Consider the following 23,864-nt stretch of genomic DNA (forward strand, 5'->3'; position numbering starts at 1 on the left):
CCTATAGAAGGGAGACCAGAACTGCATGTAATATTCCAAAAGTGGCCTAACCAATCTCCCTGTACAGCTGCAACAAGCATACCAAACACCACCTTCAATATCCTATCTACCTGTGACTGGATAAGTCCACAAGGCATAATGGTACCTATTCTAGGTTATTGAGACGGCAAGAGAGAAGATTGCTGGGGCCTTAACCAAGATATTTATCTTTGCTAGTCGCTGAAGAGGTCCTGGAGGACTGGTGAGTAACAAATGTTGTTCCTCTGTTCACAAGGGAAATAGGGATAATCCAGGAACCCATAGACCGGTGAGTTTAGTGAGAGGGAAGAACTGAGGGAGACCAGTATTAGTGGAGAAATAGTGCTGGGAAGATTGAGGGGATTGAAGGCGGATAAATCACCAGAGCCTGAGAATCCCAGAGTACTTAGTGGCTCTAGAAATAGTGAACGCATTTGTCATTTTGCAGGATTCTAAAGACTGTGGAATAGTCCCTGCAGATTAGCTACCCTCCAATGTCACTCCAATATTCAAAACGGGAGGTAGAGAGAAACCAGTGAATTATAGACCAGTAAGCCTATAATGGGGAAAATTCTTGAATCCATTATTGAGGACTTTATGGAGGAGCATTTAAAAAGTAGTGGCAGAATCAGTGTGTCGTCAGGGGTTCATGAAGGGGAAATCATGCTTGACCAATCTGTTGGAATTCTCTGAAGATGTAATTAGTAGAGTTGACTAGAGGGAGCCAGTCAACATGATATATTTGAACTTTCAGAAAGTGTTTGACAAAATCTGACAAGAAATATTAGAGTGCATGGATTGGAGGAAGTATACCAAGTTGGATAGAAAACTTGTTGGCAAGGAGCAAGAATTGGCAGGCAGTAACTAGTGGGGTGCCACAATGATCAGTGCTGGTACTCCTATTCACAATATTAATGATTTTAGATGAGGGAACAAAATGTAAAATCCCAAAGTTTGCAGATGATAAAGTTGGGTGGGAGGGTGAACTGTGACGTGGTTGCAGAGGTCCTTCAAGTATGTATGATCCAGACAGATTGGGTGAATGGGCAATTTATTGGTAAATGCAGTATAATTTGGATAAATGAGATTATTCACTTTGGAAGCAAAAACAAGAAGGCAGATTACTATCTCAATGGCTGTAAATTGGGAGAGAGAAGTGTGCAGCAGGATCTTGGTGTCCTTGAGCACCAATTGCTGAAGGTAAGCATGCAGGTGCAGCAGGTGGTAAAGAAGGCAAATGGTATGCTGACCTTTATTGTGAGAGGTTTTGGGTACAGGAACATGGATGTGTTGCTGTAGTTATACAGGGCCTTGGTGAGACCACATCTAGAATATTGTGTGCAGTTTTGGTCTCTTTGAGGAAGGAAGCAGAGAAGGTTTACTGGGATAATTCTAGGGATGGCGGGACTGACATATGAAGAGAGATATTGTTTTTGCTGGAGTTCAGACGAGTGAGGGGGAGATGTAACAGATTTAGAAAATTCTAACAGGACAAGATGGGGTAGATGCAGGGAGGATGTTCCTGATGGGTGCATCCAGAACCACTGGTCACAGTCTGAGATTTAAGGGTGGACTGTTGAGGTCTCAACAAGTGATGAGCCTGTGGAATTCATTACCACAGGAAGTAGTTGATGCTAAAACATTGAATGGATTCAAGAGGTAGCTAGATACAGTACTTGGGGCAAATGGGATCAAAGGTTATGGGGGTAAAGCAGGATTAGGCTATTGAGTTGGACGATTGTGATGGATGGTGGAACAGGCTTGAAGGGCTGAATGCCACCTTCTGCTCCTATCTTCTATGTTTCTGAGTCTCACCAGTGGTTGGGAACCTCTTGGAGAAAATTCTCATAGATAGGAATTAGGTGCATTTGGAAAAGCATGACCTAATTAGGGACGGTCAGCATGGCTTTGTGCAGGGCAAGTCATGTCTTACTAACTAGATTTGAATTTTTCGAGGTGGTGATAAATGAGGGTCAGGCAGTGGATGCCAGTAAGGCTTTCGACAATGTCCCTTATCCAGGTTGGCTCTTCCAGAAGATTTAAGATGCATGGGACTCAAGTTGACTTGGCAGTTTTGGATTTCGAATTGGCCTGCCTAGAAGGCACAAGTAGTGGTGGAAGTGTTTGTTTTTTAAGGCTGAATGTCCTTGACTAGCGGTGTTCTGCAGGGATCTGTACTAGGACCTCTGCTGTTTGTGATAAATATGAATGACTTGGATGAAAATGTAGATGGGTGGGTTAATGAGTTTGCAGATGATATGAAAATTGGTAGAGTTGTGGATAGTGCAGAAAGTTAAGGGATACAGTAGGATATAGATCGGTTGCAGATATGGTTAGCGAAGTGGCTGGTAGAGTTTAATCATGTAAATGTGAGATGCTGCACTTTGGGAGATGAAATATTCAGGAAAGGTTTCCAGTTAATGGCAGGACCCTGAACAGCATTGATGTACAGAGGGATGTTCTCAGTCAACTTCCATCCAATCCATACACATTAAAATTGGTTTGTGATCTAGCTTGCTGACTACAGTGGGAAACCTGAGGAACTTGTTTTTGGTATAACACTCCACTCGACTGTTTTTAACCTCCCATCTGTGTAGCCTTTCAATTGAACAATGCTCTCAGTTGAGGTAAGTCACTGAATTTGCTCTTTTCTGCATATCTGCCCCTGGTTTGATTAGTACCAGTGTCACACCGTTGTGTGTTCCAGATAATGGCGAGTCTTCTGACCAATTACTAATTGAAGGAAATATGCTTGTATGAACTGAGAATTGATTAACAATCAGAAAAACGTAGGAATAAATTAATCATTCTTGCCATGGCAGGCTGGTGCTAATTGGGTGTCACAAGGATCAGTGCTACAACCATGCTTTTCACAATCTGTATCAATTTGGATTTAAGAACATGATGATCTGCATTGCTCTTAACTGGTTTTGTAAAGTAATGAATTGGAAAACACTAGTTATTTACTGGTGGTGGTTAATAAATCCAAAATGGACAGCATGATGGTTGTGGTTAGCATTGCTGCCTCTCAGTGCCAGGAATTTGGGTTCAATTCCACCCTTGGCCGATTGTCTGTGTGGAGTTTGCACATTCTCTCCATGTCTGTGTGGGCTTCCTGCCACAGTCCAAAGATGTTCAGGTTAAGTTGATTAACCATGCTGAATTACCCATCATCTCCAGGGGTGTGCAGGCTAGATGGGTTAGCCAGTGGAAATGTGAGGTTACAGGGATAGGGTGGGTTGCAGTTCGGAGGACCCGATGGGCTGAATAACCTCTTTACATAGTATAGAGATTCTATGATTTGGTAGGAAAAAATATCTAGTTGTGTGTAAAGAGCATTTGTGTAAGTGTAGGTCAGTGATTTTGTGGCACAGTAATAGTTTTCCTACCTCTGAGCCAGGAGGCCCAGGTTCAGTGCTACCTGTTCGAATAGTGTGCAATAAATCACCTGAACAGGTTGATTAGAAAATATGAACTGTAATTGAATTGTGGTGCAATAGATGTGGAGACTGTGCTCTTGTAGTGCAGTAGTAGTGTTCCTGCCTCTGGGCCAGAAGTCTAGGTTCAAGTCCAGTTGGCTCCAGAGATGTGCCGTAACACCTGAGCTGGTTGTTTCAAAGATATCAGGATGTGTTGGCCATCGGTGTCTCTCATGGTGCTATGATAGTGCATTGGAGTATTGTTTACTGTTTTGGCTGCTTTCCTGAAGAGGGTTACACTTCTCATGGGGAGAAAGTGCAATGGAAGGTCACAATCTCTAGGGTTGTATAATTTGGAGACCAGACCTTATTCCCTAGTATCTCAAAGAATGAATTCACTTAATTGAAACTGACACAATTCTTAAAAGGCATGACAGAATGAATGTTAATATTTATCCTTGCAAGTGAGCCTAAAACCATGAGACATGTTTCAGGTTAAAGGATAGACCACTTAAGACTGAGATGAGGGAAAATTTCATCTCTCACTGGATAGTAAATCTTTGCAGTTTTCTAATTCAATGAGATGTGACAGCTCAGTCATTGAGCATGGTAATGACAGCAGTACATAGATTTCTGGAGACTAATGATAAGAGCGGTAGATGAGCAGCCATGATCTAATTGTATGGTGGAGTGGAATATATTGTTTAATTTTCCAATGTATGAAGTTAACCATTTTAAACTCCATACTTCACTGTGGAGATTGGGTAGAGTGTTTTATACTTATGCTAAGGAATGCCCATGAAAATAACTCCAATTTTAACATAGATTCCGGTTAGATTTTCAGCAATGTATTCCTGACTATGTGAGACTACCTTATATTTTGGAACTGCTGCTCCAAATTAAATCAAACGTTGTAACTGTAAGGGTATTTGTTGCCATCAGAAATTTGTTTGCAGAGAGAGATCAACACTATCTGGCATTACTCTGGGAAAGTATTGCAACAAAATATCAAAGTAATGTGCTATGTTGCAGGTAGTGATGATGTTATAGGCCCTGAAGACATGGAGAAATTCTGTGAAGATATTGGAGTTGAACCTGAAAATGTAAGTGCTCGTCTGTAAGACATAGAACAGTGGAAAAAGGCTAACTTAGATTTTTAAAAATTTTGTTTTAAGCATTAACATTAAACTGCTTTTGTATTGTGTATTTATGAGAAAGCTAGGCTGAACCTTTTCTGTGTTTGTGATGTGTAGAGATTTTCAGGATTATGGACCAGTTTATGTTTTGGCACTTTAAGGAATTGAACATAATATAGTGGTCACAAACTATAAGATAGATATACAATTTTACAGCTTTTCAGAAGACTTGACAGTCTATGCAGATGATGACAAACCATCTCCCTGAAAGTGAAAAGTCATGTCCTTTTTGTGAGCTAGAAATGGATCTTTCTGCTGACTAATTGCAATCCAATTTTTTTAAGAATTGCAGAATTTTAGTTTTTGCTTGAGGGAGAAAATTGTAACTGTCAAAAGATGTTTGTGTCAGTTATTTAAATGAGAATAAGTAATGTGTAGCTTTTGCAAGAAAACTGCATTTAAAAATGGTTGATATATTTGGTGCTAACATTTGAGCAAATTGGCACTGCTTACATAAAACAGCAGATAGCATGGAAATGGATAGTTGTAACACCATGGAAATAGACCATTCAACCAAAAAAAAATGCTTATCCTGCACATAGGCAATAAGTACTAATCTTTTGTATCTGTCTTGTTTCTAATTGTGGGCGGCACAGTGGTTAGTACTGCTGCCTCAGCGCCAGAGACCCGGATTCAATTCCCGCCTCAGGTGACTGACTGTGTGGAGTTTGCACGTTCTCCCCGTGTCTGCGTGGGTTTCCTCCGGGTGCTCTGGTTTCCTCCCACAGTCTAAAGATGTGCAGGTCAGGTGAATTGGCCATGCTAAATTGTCCGTAGTGTTAGGTAAGGGGTAAATGTAGGGGTATGGGTGGTTTGCGCTTCGGTGGGTCGGTGTGGACTTGGGCCGAAGGGCCTGTTTCCACACTGTAAAGTAATCTAATAATCTAATTCCCCTTTTATTCTGCCTCTTCCTTCTAATACAATTAAGTATACCAAGTCTCTCTCTCAATTGTAGAATTGGTGTTTTGAAGAGACTAATTCAAACCAGAAATGAATATTCAAGAGTACAAGTGATTCTATACTAACAGTTGAAATCTGTCATTTTCTTTTCCATTTCTCCAACATTTTCCCCACTAATTTCCTTTACAGTAAAGTTTTTTTAAAATTCAAATGGAATATAGTGAGGGCTAATTGGAGACCTAGCTATAAATCGTTGCTGAGTCAGTCTACAATAGCGTTTAAAGATAAATGTTTTTGTTGCAGAAGTTTAATAACAGCAGTTGCACTATTCTCGATGGACCAAATAATTTATATTTTTAACATACCTTAACAAAAATGGTCTGTAGAAATAAGGGTTTTTAAAAAAACTTATTCCAAACCTAATTGGTCCTGCTGAATTTTAAGATTTATCCTGCTTGTGAAGATTCCGTTAATCTTTCTCCTGGGTGCTCTGCTGTGCCCTTCTGGAAAAGTGTGTTACTTTTGATGCACACACCAAAAACCAGGATCAGACTCATTAGAATGCAGTGAACTGATATTATCCCTTTTATTTTCTGCAATAGTGCACTAAAGTATTCACCAATTTCCTCCATAAGTTCACATTGTGCAAGTGCTATTTTGATTGAAATAACCAAACAGCTTTTTAAATATTTTAGGCAAGGAATTGAAAGCATAGCACTGTCAGACGTATACTTCTTGACAGTTCGGACTTTTATGCTGTTTTTATAAACTATGATTTCAAAAATGCTAGTTGAAGTTCATTAATGTCCATTAAGGAAAGAAAGTTCTGCTCTCCTCACCTGCTTTGGCCTCATGACACTGATTCAAAGCCAACAGCAATCTTAAATGCCCTCTGAAATGGCCTCGCAAGCCACTCAGTTGTATATAAACAGCTTAAAGTCTGACAAAAGGAGTGAAACTGAATAGATCAACTGGCACTAACCAACTCATCAGGAATGACTATATGTGCAGCACTATTAACACAGCAAAGTTCTCTTTAGTATCTAGGGTAAGTGTCAAAATTTGAGGTCTGCCCCATAGACTAATCAAGAAAAGCCTGAAAGAGACTCCCCTTCCAAACAGTGTCCCAAATTTAGCCATCTTGGGATATATCCCATTCCACTGACAGACCCATTAGATGTGATAGTACAGCGGTAAATAGAGAGTTGAAGTCGGAGGCCTCAACATCGATTCCATGAAGGCTGGTGTCAGGACAAATGTGCCCAAGGAAAACTACTGATTAATGCCTCTTTTCTCTCTTGCTAACCCACCTCCCCTCCCCCACCTCCTGCACCCACAATTGACTTGCTTTTTGCCTCTTTATCTTACTCTGTGTCTGTCTGTTTCCATCACCTCCAAGAAAAAGGAAGAAAAACTGATGAATTAGCTCTCCATGTTGAACACCACTTAGACGTGCCTTTAGAGTGACCATTGCCAAGATTGGCTTTGTAGCACCATAACAGATTTGAACTGACCAATTCCTAAAGGGTATAACTGTACAACAGGTGATGAGGGAACCAACTTGACCTCCTCCTCAACAGTCCACCTGTTGCAGACGCATCTGTCTATTACAATATCATTAGGAGTTCTTGTGAAGATGAGCTCTTGCCTTCACATTGCAGATTCCATCCATGTGTGGCCCGACTACTGTGCTGAATGGGATAGATTTCAGACAGCTTGAAGACATTAGTGAACCCAGATAGGTTTTTCTGACTATTGGTGGTTTCATGCTCACATTTAGGTTCCTCAGTCCAGATTTCTTTATTGAATTCAAATTCCACAAACTGCCAAGACAGGACTCAAATTCAGGTCCCCAGAACATTATCTGGATCTCTAAATTAATAATCTATTGATGATAATACATTAGGTCATCATCTTGCCGTTTCAATGATGCCCCTTGTTGGGACAGAGGTCAAGCTCTGCTTTAAGTGAACAGTGGTCATCATTTATGACTCCTTTAGAGTTCATGTTTGAGCTGATGAGCAACATTTTGTGGTGCGAGTGCCAGGCAATAGCCTGCTTCAACAGAAGAGAATCTAACTGTTGCTGCTTGATGTTCAATGGCATTTCCATCTCTGAATCATCACTTTGAATGTTATGGGGGTTAGCATTGACCAGCAACTGAAGTAGACCAGCCATGTAAAAACTGTGCCTACCAGAGGGAAGTCAGAGGCTAGGAGTTCTGTATGAATAACTCATCACCTCTCTTCCCCTGTTGCCTGTCCATTACCTACAAGGCACATTGGGAAGAAACAAAATATTCTCCCATTGCTTGGATAGGTAGAATTCCAGCAACATTCAAAGCTGAACACCATCCAGAATAAAGCAGCCTGCTTGATTGAAACCCCATCTAACAATTTCAATATTCATACTGTACCAACTGTGTACAGTGGCAGCCATGTGTCCCATCTAAATGCAGCAACTCATGTAGACCGATCGCTAACATTACAAGGGCAGCAGATGTATTGAACGCTACCTCCAAGTTCCCGTCCAAGTCTCACTCCATCCTAACTTTGAACTATATTGCTGTTCCATCACTGAGATAAAAGCCTGATCTTAATTCTCTAACAGCACTAAGGACTGCTGAGGTTCAAAAAGGCAGCTCTGCACCACTTTGTCCAGGGGAATTGAGTTTACTGATAAATGCTGACCTAGCCTGTAGGGCCCATATTGTGAATGGTTTTTCAAAAATTCAATCATTTTGTGGTGGTACAGAAGTAGTTAAAGGAGGTTGGAACTATAAAATACTTTATGGGGTGGTTTTCTCTTTTTTAATTATTTGGGTTAAGCTGGCCACTACATGTAACTGATCTTAATTATTGCAATAATCAAAATGATATTGGTTTAGTAACAGAACTATTGAATATGTTCTTTGGATTCTGATTGCAGAAATCTTAAAACACTTATTAATGTACGCTATTATTGATCTCTTTTACTTATTGTAGGTGGTAATGTTAGTGCTTGCCTGGAAGTTGGATGCCCAGAGCATGGGTTACTTCACTCTACAAGAATGGTTGAAGGGAATGACCTTATTACAGTATGAAATGTTTTTGATTTAGTGTTTGTTTGAAATAGTTGCCAGTTAACTTAAGTTTCAAATGTTAAAGTAATGTTTTACTTTTAAAAGTGTAGAATTCACCTATTCTATTTCTTACTTTGCAATTCTGCAATACAAAAAAATGGCCATTTCAGTTCATTAAATGTTATACTGCTGGATTCACACTTCTGTTCTATCTGTTGATGGAGTCGTACATGAGATGTTTGGGTAGCATCTCATTCAATTTCTAGTGAATATTGGCCTTCATGCAATTGTTCCTAATCCTGCTTTAATTGGCAATCTCATTCCAATAGTGTAGGATTGCTTTTGTGGGAAGTCAAGAAATATTGCCACAAATGTGATTAGCAGTGCCTTTTCACAGTTTGGGCTGAGCTGCTGGAGGTGCGTCAACAGTATTGTGAACCAGGGTAATTGAACTAAGAATACTTAATTTAGGCAACCGATATTGGTAATGAGAAGAGTTCTTTCTACAACAATAACCTTATTTCTGTAAAATGCATGTAATTTGATTAACTTGCCCTGAACTTGGAAGTGGCACTTAATTGTTTAGCTCTTTAGACCTGTTCTGCCCCTGAATTCATATAGAGTCATAGAGATGTACAGCATGGAAACAGACCCTTTGGTCCAACCCATCCATGCCGACCAGATATCCCAATCCAATCTAGTCCCACCTGCCAGCACCAGGCCCATATCCCTACAAACGCTTCCTATTCATATTCCCATCCAAATGCCTCTTAAATGTTGCAATTGTACCAGCCTCCACCACTTCCTCTGGCAGCTCATTCCATACATGTACCACCCTCTGCGTGAAAAAGTTACCCCTTAGGTCTCTCTTATATCTATGCCCTCCAGTTCTGGACTCCCCGACCCCAGGGAAAAGACTTTGCCTATTTACCCTACCCATGCCCCTCATAATTTTATACAAAGTTAAAAATCACACAACACCAGGTTATAGTCCAACAGGTTTAATTGGAAGTGCACTAGCTTTCGGAGTGACGCTCCTTCATCAGGTGATTGTGAAGGAGCGTCGCTTCGAAAGCTAGTGTACTTCCAATTAAACCTATTGGACTATAACCTGGTGTTGTGATTTTTAACTTTGTATACGCCAGTGCAACACTGGCATCTCCGAATCATAATTTTGTAAACCTCGTTCAGGTCACCCTTTAGCTTCCGACCCTCTGGGGAAAACAGCTCCAGCCTTTTCAGCTTCCCTCTATAGCTCATGTCAGCCTTTTTCCTATATTTCTTAACCAGTTATTATTAATCAATAAGTTGAGTAATTTCAGCTTCACTCTTAATTGTCATTTATGGGAGAGAATTCCAAACTTCTTCCTATGCTTGGAATGTAAGAATATTTCTTAACTTCGCTTTTGAAGTCTTGTCTCTAAATATTAGACAGTCTTAGTCAGGGATAGTTGTTTTATTGTTTATTGACTTTAGGGGGCAAGGGTTCTTCCTGCCATCCCCAAAATCTGCTCCTTGTCACTATTCACTAAATATTCAACAATGAAGGTGTCATGCATATGGTCTGATAACCTAATGTGATTTTTGTAAACAAAATCTTTCATTTTTTTTTTGTTTTTCACTTTTAAGATGTGACACAACCGAGAAACTGAGAAATTCATTAGATTACTTGAGATCATTGTTGAATGAACCCACAAATTTTAAACTTGTGTACAGATACGCCTTTGATTTTGCACGGGTAAGTGACTCTATTGAAAAATGTAAATGAGTGAAATTCCAAAACTTGTCATAAGACAAAGACTAATAGACATTCACAGTTTAAAAAAATACTGTTCTCTTGCCTCATAGAAAAATATAGTAAATTCGGGACTTTTTAAAAATTTGATACATTCACATCTTTACTAAACCACTAAAATTGCCCCCATTCCCATCCATTAAAAGCTATGATAAAAGTATATAACTTGTTATCAGTTGGGAATTTACAGGGAGGCTGTTTCCACAGGTGGGTGAAACTAGAGCTCTGGGGGCATAGCCTCAAATAAAGAGGAGGAGATTTGGTACTGAGTTGAGGAACTTCACCCAAAGAATTGTGAAGCTGCCCGGTGAAGCAGTTGAGGCTACCTTGTTGAATGTTTTTAAGGCAAGGATAGATTTGTGAAGTATTATAGTGAGCAGGTGGGTAATCAGAACTGATCTTATTGAATGGCAGAGCAGGCCTCTGGGGCTGGATGGCCTATCCCTGCTTCTGTTTCTTATGTTCTTTATGTAATGTAAAATTGAGGCAGATGAATTTTGGTTTCAGTTCAGTGCTATTGACTTTTAGTTTGTAAAAGAGGTTGGAAAGTCATTTGGAAAAGTGACTCAATCATATTTTCAAGAAATGTTTTACAATTTAATTATAATACAATTCAATGCAGCACAAGAACAGGCCCTTTAGTCCACCCAGCCTGTATAATTTCTTTTTCTTATTTAGACCCATTAATTGCTGGGTCCAAATTTTCAAAATGTGACTTCGTAAGTGCTCAGCCAGATATGTCATGTTTGTTGAAGTGTTTTCGCTGTTGAGTCTAAACTTAGGAAAACAAATGATATGGGGAGGCTGGTAGTTTAGCTTTCAGTTCAGAAAAATTTGTATTTTTGGTTTTGGGCTGGCAGAAGAGTATTTTCTTAGATTAGAGCTGAAAATGTGTTGCTAGAAAAGCTCAGCAGGTCAGGCAGCATCCAAGGAGCAGGAGAATCGACGTTTCGGGCATGAGCCCTTCTTCAGGAATGAGGAAAGTGTGTCAAGCAGGCTAAGATAAAAGGTAGGGAGGAGGGACTTGGGGGAGGGGCATTGGAAATGCGATAGGTGGAAGTAGGTTAAGGTGAGGGTGATAGGCCGGAGTGGGGGTGGGGGCGGAGAGGTCAGGAAGAAGATTGCAGGTTAGGAAGGTGGTGCTGAGTTCGAGGGTTGGGACTGAGACAAGGTGGGGGGAGGGGAAATAAGGAAACTGGAGAAATCTGAATTCATTCCTTGTGGTGGAGGGTTCCGAGGCGGAAGATGAGGCGCTCTTCCTCTAGCCGTTGTGTTGCTATGGTCTGGCGATGGAGGAGTCCAAGGACCTGCATGTTCTTGGTGGAGTGGGAGGGGGAGTTGAAGTGTTGAGCCACGGGGTGGTTGGGTTGGTTGGTTGGTCCGGGTGTCCCAGAGGTGTTCTCTGAAACGTTCCGCAAGTAGGCGGCCTGTCTCCCCAATATAGAGGAGGCCACGTCGGGTGCAGTGGATGCAGTAAACGATGTGTGTGGTAGGTGCAGGTGAATTTGTGGCGGATATGGAAGTATCCCTTGGAGCCTTGGAGGGAAGTAAGGGGGGAGGTGGGGCGCGAGTTTTGCATTTCTCGCGGTTGCAGGGGAACGTGCCGGGAGTGGAGGTTGGGTTGGTGGGGGGTGTGGACCTGACGAGGGAGTCACGGAGGGAGTGGTCTTTACAGAACGTTGATAGGGGAGGGGAGGGAAATATATCCCTGGTGGTGGGGTCCGTTTGGAGGTGGCGGAAATGACGGCGGATGATCTGCTGTACATGGAGGTTGGTGGGGTGGTAGGTGAGGACCAGTGGGGTTCTGTCCTGGTGGCGATTGGAGGGGCAGGGCTCAAGGGCGGAGGAGCGGGAAGTGAAGGAGATGCAGTGGAGAGCATCGTCGATCACGTCAGGTGGGGAAAATTGTGGTCTTTGAAGAAGGAGGTCATCTGGGTTGTTCGGTATTGGAACTGGTCCTCCTGGGAGCAGATGCGGCGGAGACGAAGGATTTGGGAATATAGGATGGTGTTTTTACAGGGGGCAGGGTGGGAGGAGGTGTAGTCTAGGTAGCTGTGGGAGTTGGTCGGTTTATTGTAAATGTCCGTGTTGATTCGGTCACCCGAGATAGAAATGGAGAGGTCTAGGAAGGGGAGGGAGGAGTCTGAGACGGTCCAGGTAAATTTGAGGTCTGGGTGGAAGGTGTTGGTGAAGTGGATGAACTGTTCAACCTCCTCGTGGGAGCACGAGGCAGCGCCGATACAGTCATCGATGTAGCGGAGGAAAAGGTGGGGGGTGGTGCCAGTGTAGCTGTGGAAGATGGACTGTTCCACATATCCTATGAAGAGGCAGGCATAGCTGGGGCCCATGCGGGTGCCCATGGCTACTCCTTTTGGTTTGGAGGAAGTGTGAGGATTGGAAAGAGAAGTTGTTCAGAGTGAGGACCAGTTCAGTCAGTCGAAGGAGGGTGTCAGTGGAAGGGTACTGGTTCGTACGGCGGGAAAGGAAGATGCGGAGGGCTTTGAGTCCTTTGTGATGGGGGATGGAGGTGTACAGGGACTGGATGTCTTAGATTAGTACAGTCTTCAGGTTGAGAGTCTGTAGAATCTGTCAGAACTGAAAAGGAATCCAGGTCAGCAGAACTGACTTGAGTAGCAGTCCAATAAGAGAAACTGAACAGACTTTCATGTCATTTAATTAAATTTTAAGATAAGAACAACAGTTCTCTGGGATAGAGCTTCTGAAAAGGATATTGCTGAGAAAAATGTTTTCTTATTTTTGTTTGTATTAATATCTTCTCAAACCGATTGGCATACAATATAACTTTGCATTTTTTTCTTTGTATAATAAGCTTGGGTTAAAAGAACATTGGCAGCCTCTTATGAATATGTTCAGATACTGACTGTCATAGGCATATAAACAGAATGTGGTTAGAGGAGACGTAGGGCCAATCGGAGATCAAAAAGGGAATTTACGCATAGAGGTAAGGGGCATGGCTGAGTATTTATTGAATATTTTGCATTTGTTCTTAGAGGACGATACTACCCAAGTCATAGTGACTGAGGAGGAAACTGTTAATAGGGTTCAACGTTAATAAGGAATAAGTCTTTGGTAGCTTGTTTGCACTGAAAGTTGACAAGACAGCAAACCTGGATGGGATGCATTCAAGGATTTTGAAGGAAGTGAGGTTAAAAATTATAAATGCACTGGCCATGATCTTTCACCCTTCACTGGACTTGAGAAGTGCCCGAAGACTGGAAAATTGAAAGTATAACAACCTTGTTTGAGAAAGGTATTAAGGATAATCCCAGCAAACTATTAGTTAGGACATAGATTACAGGTGCAAGGAAGTGATGTTGAACTTGTATAAGAAACGTTTTAGCTGGTGTATTGTATACAGTTGCGGGTGCTACATTATAGGAAAGGAATAAATGCATTGAAGAGAGTGCAAAAGAAATTTACAAAACTGAATCTAGGAATAAGAAACTTCAGTTAAAAGGACAGATGGAAGAACTTGAGACTTTTTTTCCTTGGAGTGAAGAGCTTCTGTTGCATTCTGTCATTTCCTCTGCTAAAACCAGTTACACAGCTAATTTTTGTAGTTTTCGGTTTGTTTGCCATTTCAACCAATAGTATCAGGTTTTTTTTTAAAATTTAAAATGGTGTGCACTGGGGAGCATAAAAGAAGAATATGGAAGTGACCACACATTATGGTAGTTCTGGCCAACCTAAAAGTGGTGGGTTTGAAGCATGAACCAAGTGAGAAGCCGAGATATTGTGATAAAATAAAGCTGTGACTGTAGAATAGCAATTCATCCTGGCAGTACAATTTGGGCCGTGTTTTGGCTCAGTGGCTAATACTGCTGCCTTGCAGCAGCAGGGACCTGGGTTTGTTTCCAGCCTCGGGCGAACTATGTCTGTATGGAGTTTTCACATTCTCTCCATGTCTGTGTCGGTTTCCTGAGTGCTCTGGTTTCCTCCCACTGTCCAGAGATGTGCAGGTTAGGTGGATTGGCCATGCTAAATTGCCCATAGTCTCCAGGGATGTGCAGACTAGGTAGTTAGCCATGGGAAATGTGGGCTTATAGAGATAGTGGTCTGGGTGGGATGCTCTTCAGAGTGTCAGTGCAGAAATGGGCAGTATGGTCTGCTTTCACACAGTAGGACTTTTATGAAATTGCCTATTACTTTTGCCCCATCAACACTTCTTCAAAATTGGCAGCGACAATTGGCAGCATATTTTCCTTTGTGATGTGTGAGCCACTGGCAAGGCTGACATCTGTTGCCGATTCCTAATTACCCTTGAATAGCTAGACCACCTTAGATGACATTTGAGTTAACCATGTGATTGAGTTGAGTTGCATGCAGGTCAGACCAGGTAAGGACAGCAGATTTCCTTTCCTAAAGGATACCTGTGTGCCAGATGCATGTTTACTGCAATTGATGGTAGTTTTGTGGACCCATTACTGAGACCCATATGCATTCATGTTCATGACTTATTAATTGAATTTAATTTCCCTTAAATGCCTTGGTGGAATTTGAACCTGTGTCCCCATAGAATTAAATCACTGTACCACTGCCTCCAAGGGCTGAAGAAATGAATCTTCTCTTTCCCCAACTCTTGAGTTTTGACTGGCGTCTCTTGATTATTTTGGTTCTATACTAGTCAGTGACTAAACAAGCCAGAGATTCCTTCCTCAAAGAGAAAGAGCCCTCGATAGTAATGAACTGAAGCCCAAAAGACAAAAATAAACTGACTTTGTGGTTTTAGCAGGGCTCCAGAATTAGATACAATCCAAGCTAAGTCACTTTAAGAAAGAACGTGTGAGAGGGTAGAACCAATTCTGGATCATTAACATAGCAAATATTTTCAAAACAATACTTAGAAATAAGTCTTTTGTGTTCTAAATTTCAAGTTTTGCGATAAGGTTTCAACTGATGACCCAGCCTTTAACAACAGAATGGCTGTTGAAAGGCAAACTACAGCTCAAAGAACAACACAAAAGCCATCGCTGGTTTATCGCGAAAATCAAAGCATATAGCTATCAGGTCACCTTTAGACCTGAAAAAGGTTTTTCTTAATTTGTTACATTTCTGTTTCAAATTTTTTAAAAATGAGACATTTGTGCCTTGTGTGTAGCTTTTACAACTGGAGGAGAAATTTCTTTACCTAGCATTGCTGCAGCATTCTTCACTGAAATCATTGAAGTACTCCAAATTGTTAGACCCATGATATTGCACGCTCCGAGGGAATGGAATAATGTCCGGAAGCTTCATGAGTTAACTTGATTTCTCTAAATATTGAAATAATGTTGTACCAAAAATTCAGCACTTACAAATGTCAATATTAAAAGAGCTCATTAATGTAGCATTGCAAAGAAAACGATAAATCATCCTACTACTTTTTGAAATTAAGTGATTTATTGACTTGTGCACGTGTGCATGACCCTATATTTTGTTTATATTGTCTTAACAGGAAAAGGACCAGCGTAGTTTGGAGATTAGCACTGCTAAATGCATGTTGGGACTACTTCTAGGAAAAACCTGGCCACTTTTTCCAGCCTTCCATCAATTCCTTGAGGTATTAAAATGTGAACTGTCTTTCAATTTTAGTTCTGCCACCACTATTGTTACATTCAAATTAAATATGTAAATATTCTTGTGATTTGGGATTTTACTTAATCGGTCCAAAAACCTTCTAATATTTAGAAATATTAAATGAGATGCAATTACTTTTATTTCCGAAGCTACTGTTTCCACCTATAGTTGTCTATAATTAAAATATCAGGATCAATTTTCGGTCATTGAAGATTTTGGAAATTATTGTGGTTGGGTCGAAATGCCTGATGCAAGATTACGGTTCAAGTTAAATATATGCATGTAAAGCATATTTACCTGCATTTATGTGACTGTTAAGGTGGCTTCTCCTAAAGTTAATGCATGTGGCTAAAACTGTTAATGTACTAATGTTAATAACTACAATCAATCACCCATTTCTACTGATCAACACTTATGAGAACACCCAGATTGTTGTACTATTGGCTTACTATAATGTTGCATGCCAACATCAAATAATTGAATGTTTCATACAAATGTTTCATGGAGTTTATATTGTTTGATAATATTTAGTTTAAATATCAAATGTTATCCTTTGGGTAAAACCTGGATATCACATGTTTGTACTTTTTACTGAATGGCACTATTAGATTTGAGGGGCTTCAACAAAATGTGACTGGTGAGGAATATGCTAACTTGTACTTCTGCATTGTGTAAGCAAAGTTTACAATTTGATTTTCAGCATCATCAAGGCATGTGAAATAATCTATGGCGTTTTTAAAATTTTATGTTCCACACAGCAATCTAAGTATAAAGTGATCAACAAGGACCAGTGGTGCAATGTGCTCGAATTTAGCAGAACAATTAACCTTGATCTTAGCAACTATGATGAAGATGGGGCTTGTAAGTACATCAGTTGAATCTCTTTAACCGTCTTTGTTTTTCTCCTTTTGTCTTTTTCCCTTTAGCATCCATGGCTGAGGGTGTGAAAAACAACTGACTGCTGAAAAAGATGTTCTGAGGTCTCATGATGGAAGGTTTACAGACAAAGAATCCAAAGGGTTTTTACAAATATATTAAGGACAAAAGGGTAACTAGGGAGAGAATAGGGCCCCTCAAAGATCAGCAAGGCAGCCTTTGTGTGGAGCTGCAGAAACTGGGGGAGATACTAAACGAGTATTTTGCATCAGTATTTACTGTGGAAAAGGATATGGAAGATGCAGAATGCAGGGAAATAGTTGGTGACACCTTGTAAAATCTCCATCCTACAGAGAAGGAAGTGCTGGATATCTTGAAACGTATAAAGGTGGATAAATCCCCAGGACCTGATCAGGTGTACCCTAGAACTCTGTGGGAAGCTAGAGAAGTGATTGCTGGGCCTCTTGCTGAGATATTTGTATCATCGATAGTCATAGGTGAGGTGCCGGAAGACTGGAGGTTGGCTAACGTGGTGCCACTGTTTAGTAAGGACAAGCCAGGGAACTATAGACCAGTGAGCCTGACGTCGGTGGTGGGCAAGTTATAGACTCAGAGTCATAGAGATGTACAGCATGAAAACAAACCCTTCGGTCCAACCCATCCATGCTGGCCAGATATCCCAACCCAAACTAGTCCCACCTGCCAGCACCCGGCCTATATCCCTCCAAACTCTTCCTATTCATATACCCATCTAATTGCCTCTTAAATGTTGCAATTGTACCAGCCTCCACCACATCCTCTGGCAGCTCATTCCATACACGTACCAACCTCTGCGTGAAAAAGTTGCCTCTTAGGTCTCTCTTTTTCATATCTTTCCCCTCTCACCCCAAACTATGCCCTCTAGTTCTGGACTCCCCGACCCCAGAGAAAAGACTTTGTCTATTTATCCTATCCATGCCCCTCATAATTTTGTAAACCTCTATAAGGTCACCACTCACCCTCCAAAGCTGCAGGGAAATCAGCTCCAGCTTGTTCAATGCCTCTCTAGCTCAGATCCTCCAACCCTGGCAACATCCTTGTAAATCTTCTCTGAACCCTTTCAAGTTTCACAACATCTTTCTGATAGGAAGGAGACCAGAATTGCACGCAGTATTCCAACAGTGGCCTAACCTGTACAGCCACAACATGACCTCCCAACTCCTGTACTCCATACTCTGACCAATAAAGGAAAGCATACCAAACCCCTCCTTCACTATCCTATCTACCTGCGACTCCACTTTCAAGGAGCTACGAACCTGCACTCCAAGGTCTCTTTGTTCAGCAACACTCCCTAGGACCTTACCATTAAGTGTATAAGTCCTGCTAAGATTTGCTTTCCCAAAATGCAGCACCTCTCATTTATCTGAATTAAACTCCATCTGCCACTTCCCAGCCCATTGGCCCACCTGGTCCAGATCCAGTTGTAATTGAAGGTAACCCTCTTCGCTGTCCACTACACCTTCAATTTTGGTGTCATCTGCAACCTTACCAACTGTATCTCTTCTGCTTGCATCCAAATCATTTATGTAAATGACAAAAAGTAGAGGGCCCAGCACCGATCCTTGTGGCACTCCATTGGTCACAGGCCTCCAGTCTGAAAAACAACCCTCCACCACCACCCTCTGTCTTCTACCTTTGAGCCAGTTCTGTATCCAAATGGCTAGTTCTTTCTGTATTCCATGAGATCTAACCTTGCTAATCAGTGTCCTATGGGGAACCTTGTCGAACGCCTTACTGAAGTCCATATAGATCACATCTACTGCTCTACCCTCATCAATCTTCTTTGTTACTTCTTCAAAAAACTCAATCAAGTTTGTGAGACATGATTTCCCACGCACAAAGCCATGTTGACTATCCCGAATCAGTCCTTGCCTTTCCAAATACATTTACATCCTGTCCCTCAGGATTCCCGCCAACAACTTGCCCACCACTGAGGTCAGGCTCACCGGTCTATAGTTCCTTGGCTTGTCTTTACCGCCCTTCTTAAACAGTGGCATCATGTTTGCCAACCTCCAATCTTCTGGCACCTCACCTGTGACTATCGATGATACAAATATCTCAGCAAGAGGCCCAGCAATCACTTCTCTAGCTTCCCACAAAGTTCTAGGGTACACCTGATCAGGTCCTGGGGATTTATCCACCTTTACCCGTTTCAAGACATCCAGTACTTCCTCCTCTGTAATCTGGACATTTTGCAAGATGTCACCATCTATTTCCCTACAGTCTAGATCTTCCATAAACTTTTCCACAGTAAATACTGATGCAAAATATTCATTTAGTATCTCCCCCATTTTCTGTGGCTCCATACAAAGCCGCCTTGCTGATCTTTCGAGGGGCCCTATTCTTTCCCTAGTTACCCTTTTGTCCTTAATATATTTGTAAAACCCTTTGGATTCTCCTTAATTTTATTTGCCAAAGCTATCTGATGTCCCCGTTTTTGACCTCCTGATTTCCCTCTTAAGTATACTCCTACTTCCTTTTATACTCTTCTAAGGATTCACTCAATCTATTCTGTCTATACCTGACATATGCTTCCTTCTTTTTCTTAACCAAACACTCAATTTCTTTAGTCATCCAGCATTCTTTATACCTACCAGCCTTCCCTTTCACTCTGACAGGAATATACTTTCTCTGGATTCTTGTTATCTCATTTCTGAAGTCTTCCCATTTTCCAGCCGTCCCTTTACCTGCGAACATCTGCCTCCAATCAGCTTTTGAAAGTTCTTGCCTAATACCGTCAAAATTGGCCTTATTCCAATTTAAAACTTCAACTTTTAGATCTGGTCTATACTTTTCCATCACTATTTTGAAACGAATAGAATTATGGTCGCTGGCCCCAAAGTGCTCCCCCACTTACACCTCAGTCACCTGCCCTGCCTTATTTCCCAAGAGTAGGTCAAGTTTTGCAGCTTCTCTAGTAGGTACATCCACATACTGAATCAGAAAATTGTCTTGTACACACTTCAGAAATTCCTCTCCATCTAAACCTTTAACACTATATGGCAGTCCTAGTCGATGTTTGTTTGGAAAGTTTAAAATCCCCCTACCATAACTACCCCATTATTCTTACAGATTGCTGAGATCTCCTTCCAAGATTGTTTCTCATTTTCTCTCTGACTATTGGGGAGTCTATAATACAATCCCAATGAGGTGATCATCCCTTTCTCAGTTCCACCCAAATAACTTCCCTGGATGTATTTCCAGGAATATCCTCCCTCAGCACAGCTGTATGCTATGCCTTATCAAAAATGCCACTCCCCCCTCCTCTCTCGCCTCCCTTTCTATCCTTCCTTTAGCATTTGTATCCTGGAACATTAAGCTGCCAGTCCTGCCCATCCCTGAGCCATGTTTCTGTATTTGCTATGATATCCCAGTCCCATGTTCCTAACCATGCCCTGAGTTCATCTGCTTTCCCTGTTAGGCCCCTTGCATTGAAATAAATGCAGTTTAATTTATTAGTCCTACCTTGTCCCTGCCTGCCCTGACTGTTTGACTCACTTCTGTTCTCAGCTGTACCCGTCTCAGATTGATCTTTCCTCACTATCTTCCTGGGTCCCACCACTCCCTCCTTACTAATTTAAATCCTCCTAAGCAGTTCTAGCGAATTTCCCTGCCAGTATGTTAGTCCCCTTCCAATTTAGGTGCAATCTGTCCTTCTTGTACAGGTCACTTCTACCCCAAAAGAGATTCCAATGATCCAAAAATGTGAATCCTTCTCCCATACACCAGCTCCTCAGCCATGCATTCATCTGCTCTATCCTCCTATTCCTGTAAGGGTAGTAATATCTGGATTATTCCCAGTGCTCTCACTAGCTCGTAGCACTGGGAGTAATCCAGATATTACTACCCTTGCGGACATTTTTAAATTTCTGCCTAACTCTCTGTAATCTCCCTTCAGAATCTCAACCTTTTCCCTTCCTATGTCGTTCGTTCCAATGTGGAGTTTTTAGATTAGATTAGATTACATTACATTACAGTATGGAAACAGGCCCTTCGGCCCAACAAGTCCACACCGACCCGCCGAAGCGCAACCCACCCATACCCCTACATTTACCCCTATACCTAACACTACGGGCAATTTAGCATGGCCAATTCACCTGACCTGCACATCTTTGGACTGTGGGAGGAAACCGGAGGACCCGGAGGAAACCCACGCAGACACGGGGAGAACGTGCAAACTCCACACAGTCAGTCGCCTGAGGTGGGAATTGAACCCGGGTCTCTGGCGCTGCGAGGCAGCAGTGCTAACCACTGTGCCACCGTGCCGCCCACAGTTGTTGGAGGGAATCCTGAGGGACCGGATGTATATGTATTTGGAAAGGCAATTACTGATTAGGGATAGTCAACACAGCATTGTGCATGGGAAATCATGTCTCACAAACTTGATTGAGTTTTTTGAAGCGGTAACAAATAGGATTGAGGGCAGAACGGTAGATGTGATCTATATGGACTTCAGTAAGGCATTCAACAAGATTCCCCATGGGAGACTGGTTAGCAAGATTAGATCTCTCGGAATTAAGGGTGAACTAGCCATTTGGATACAGAACTGGCTCAAAGGTAGAAGACAGAGGATGATGGTTGAGGGTTGTTTTTCAGACTGGAGGCCTGTGACCAGTGCAGTGCCATAAGGATCAGTGCTGGGTCCACTACTTTTTGTCATTTACACAAATGATTTGGATGTGAATAAGAGGTACAGTTAGTAAGTTTGCAGATGGCACCAAAATTGGAGGTGTAGTGAGGTAACCTTCTTCGCTATCCACATTACAACAGGATCTTGATCAGATGGGCCAATGGGCTGAGAATTGGCAGACGGAGTTTAGTTCAGATAAATGTGAGGTGCTGCATCTTTGGAAAGCAAATCTTAGCAGGACTTATACACTTAATAGTAAGGTCCTCCGGGAGTGTTGCTGAACAAAGAGACCTTGGAATGCAGGTTCATAGCTCCTTGAAAGGGGAGTCACAGGTAGATAGTGAAGAAGGCGTTTGGTATGCTTTCCTTTATTGGTCAGAGTATTGAGTACAGGAGTTGGGAGGTCATGTTGCGGCTGTACAGGACATTGGTTAGGCGACTGTTGGAATATTGCGTGCATTTCTGGTCTCCTTCCTATCAGAAAGATGTTGTGAAACTTGAAAGGGTTCAGAAAAGATTTACAAGGATGTTGCCAGGGTTGGAGGATTTGAGCTATAGGTAGAGGTTGAACAGGCTGGGGCTGTTTTCCTTGGAGTGTCAGAGGCTGAGGGGTGACCTTATAGAAGTTTACAGAATCAAGATGGGCATGGATAGGATAAATAGGCAAAGTCTTTTCCCTGGGATGGGGGAGTCCAGAACTAGAGGGCATAGGTTTAGGGTGCGAGGGGAATGTTATAAAAGGGACCTCGGGCAACATTTTCACACAGAGGGTGGTATATGTATGAAATTAGTTGTCAGAGGATGTGGAGGAGGCTGGTATAATTGCAACATTTTAAGAGGCATTTGGATGGGTATATGAATAGGAAGGGTTTGGAGGGATATGGGCCAGGTGCTGGCAGGTGGGACTGGGTTGGGTTGGGATATCTGGTTGGCATGGACAGGTTGAACTGAAGGGTCAGTTTCCATGCTGTACATCTGTGACTCTGACCTTTTCCTAAACTTTTCCCCTTCCTTCAGGGAAGTAAAGTCGATTGCTCACCTTCTCTTCGTAGTAGTGAAATGGATATTGGGAACTTGTGAATGCATTCTAACATTTTGTTGTTCACCATGACTTTATTTTGGTAATGATTCAATTGAGAGTTAGGATAATATGTGTCATTGAATTAATTCCATTGCAGTCTTCATGTGTATTTTTAATTTGTCACTTTGTAACAATGAGATGCAATGAAAAGGGGATAAGAATAATGGAGTTGAGAGGAACTTATGTAAAAATTATTATAACATAAAAATTATTCAATGGGATAGCGACTGCTGTTGGTCACTCAGAATCTAGTGTCCCAAATATAAAGGCAGGAAACAATAAAACTGAAGTTATGAGGGGTGATTAATTTAGGTAAGTTCAGTGAGGAGTAAAAGCATTGCAGATGCAATATGACATGGATAGACATGTCCACTTCAGTCAGAAAAGCAATGGCAGCGTATTATTTAAATGGTGATAGATTTGGAAATGTTGTTAATATCCAGAGTCCTAGGTGGCATTGAGACGTACAGCACGGAAACAGACCCTTTTGGTCCAACTCATCCATGCCGATCAAATATCCTAAATAAATCTCATCCCATTTGCTAGCACTTGGCCCATATCCCTCCTAAACCCTTCCTAATCATATGCACATTCAGATGCCTTTTTAAATGCTGTAATTGTACCAGCCTCCATCACTTATTCTGGCAGCTCATTCCATATGTGCACCACCCTTGGTGAAAACGTTGCCCCTTAGGTCCCTTTTTATATCTTTTCCCCTTGCACCCTAAACCTATGCCCTCTAGTTCTGGACTCCCACAACCCAGGGAAAAGACCTTGTCTATTATCCTATCCATGCCCACATGATTTTATAAACATCTACAGTCACCTCTTAGCCTCTGCTCCAGGGAAAACAGCCCAACCTCTTCAGCCTCTCCCTATAGCTCAAATCCTCCAACCCTGGCAGCATCCTTGTAAATCTTTTCTGAGCCCTTTCATGTTTCACAGCATTCTTCCAATAGGAAGGAGACCATAATTACATGCAATATCCCAACAGTGGCCTAACCAATGTCCTGTACAGCTGCAGCATGACGTCTCAAGCATACCAAACGCCACCTTCACTATCCTCCTTGTAAGTATGTCACTGAAAGCAAGCATGCAAGTGCAAAACTTGGGTATGTTTGCCTGTAATACAAGAGTGTTTGAATATCAGGCCTTGGTGGGGCCAAATATTCTCTTCATTACAAGTGCACAGTTTCCAAAGCAAAGAGGTTATGATTAGCCTTTTATGGAATACCAGTTTGGCATTAGTAAGAGTGTTGTATTCAGTTCTAG

At 41.7% G+C, this 23,864-nt stretch overlaps 1 protein-coding gene across 1 annotated transcript in view; it reads left to right on the plus strand.

Annotated features, from left to right (window-relative positions):
• The window catches only part of dcun1d4 (DCN1, defective in cullin neddylation 1, domain containing 4 (S. cerevisiae)), a 70,569-nt gene that overhangs the window by 42,067 nt on the left and 4,638 nt on the right, over nt 1-23,864 (plus strand). The window contains exons 6-10 of the mRNA XM_043691125.2: nt 4,470-4,540; nt 8,518-8,609; nt 10,224-10,332; nt 15,845-15,949; nt 16,725-16,827. Of these exons, the coding sequence (XP_043547060.1) occupies nt 4,470-4,540; nt 8,518-8,609; nt 10,224-10,332; nt 15,845-15,949; nt 16,725-16,827 (480 nt within the window). The remainder of the gene's footprint in view (nt 1-4,469; nt 4,541-8,517; nt 8,610-10,223; nt 10,333-15,844; nt 15,950-16,724; nt 16,828-23,864) is intronic.

This window comes from Chiloscyllium plagiosum, unplaced genomic scaffold, assembly GCF_037043375.1.
Source record: "Chiloscyllium plagiosum isolate Xiang-an unplaced genomic scaffold, Cpla_swu_hap1 HiC_scaffold_1, whole genome shotgun sequence".
NCBI lineage: Eukaryota > Metazoa > Chordata > Chondrichthyes > Orectolobiformes > Hemiscylliidae > Chiloscyllium > Chiloscyllium plagiosum.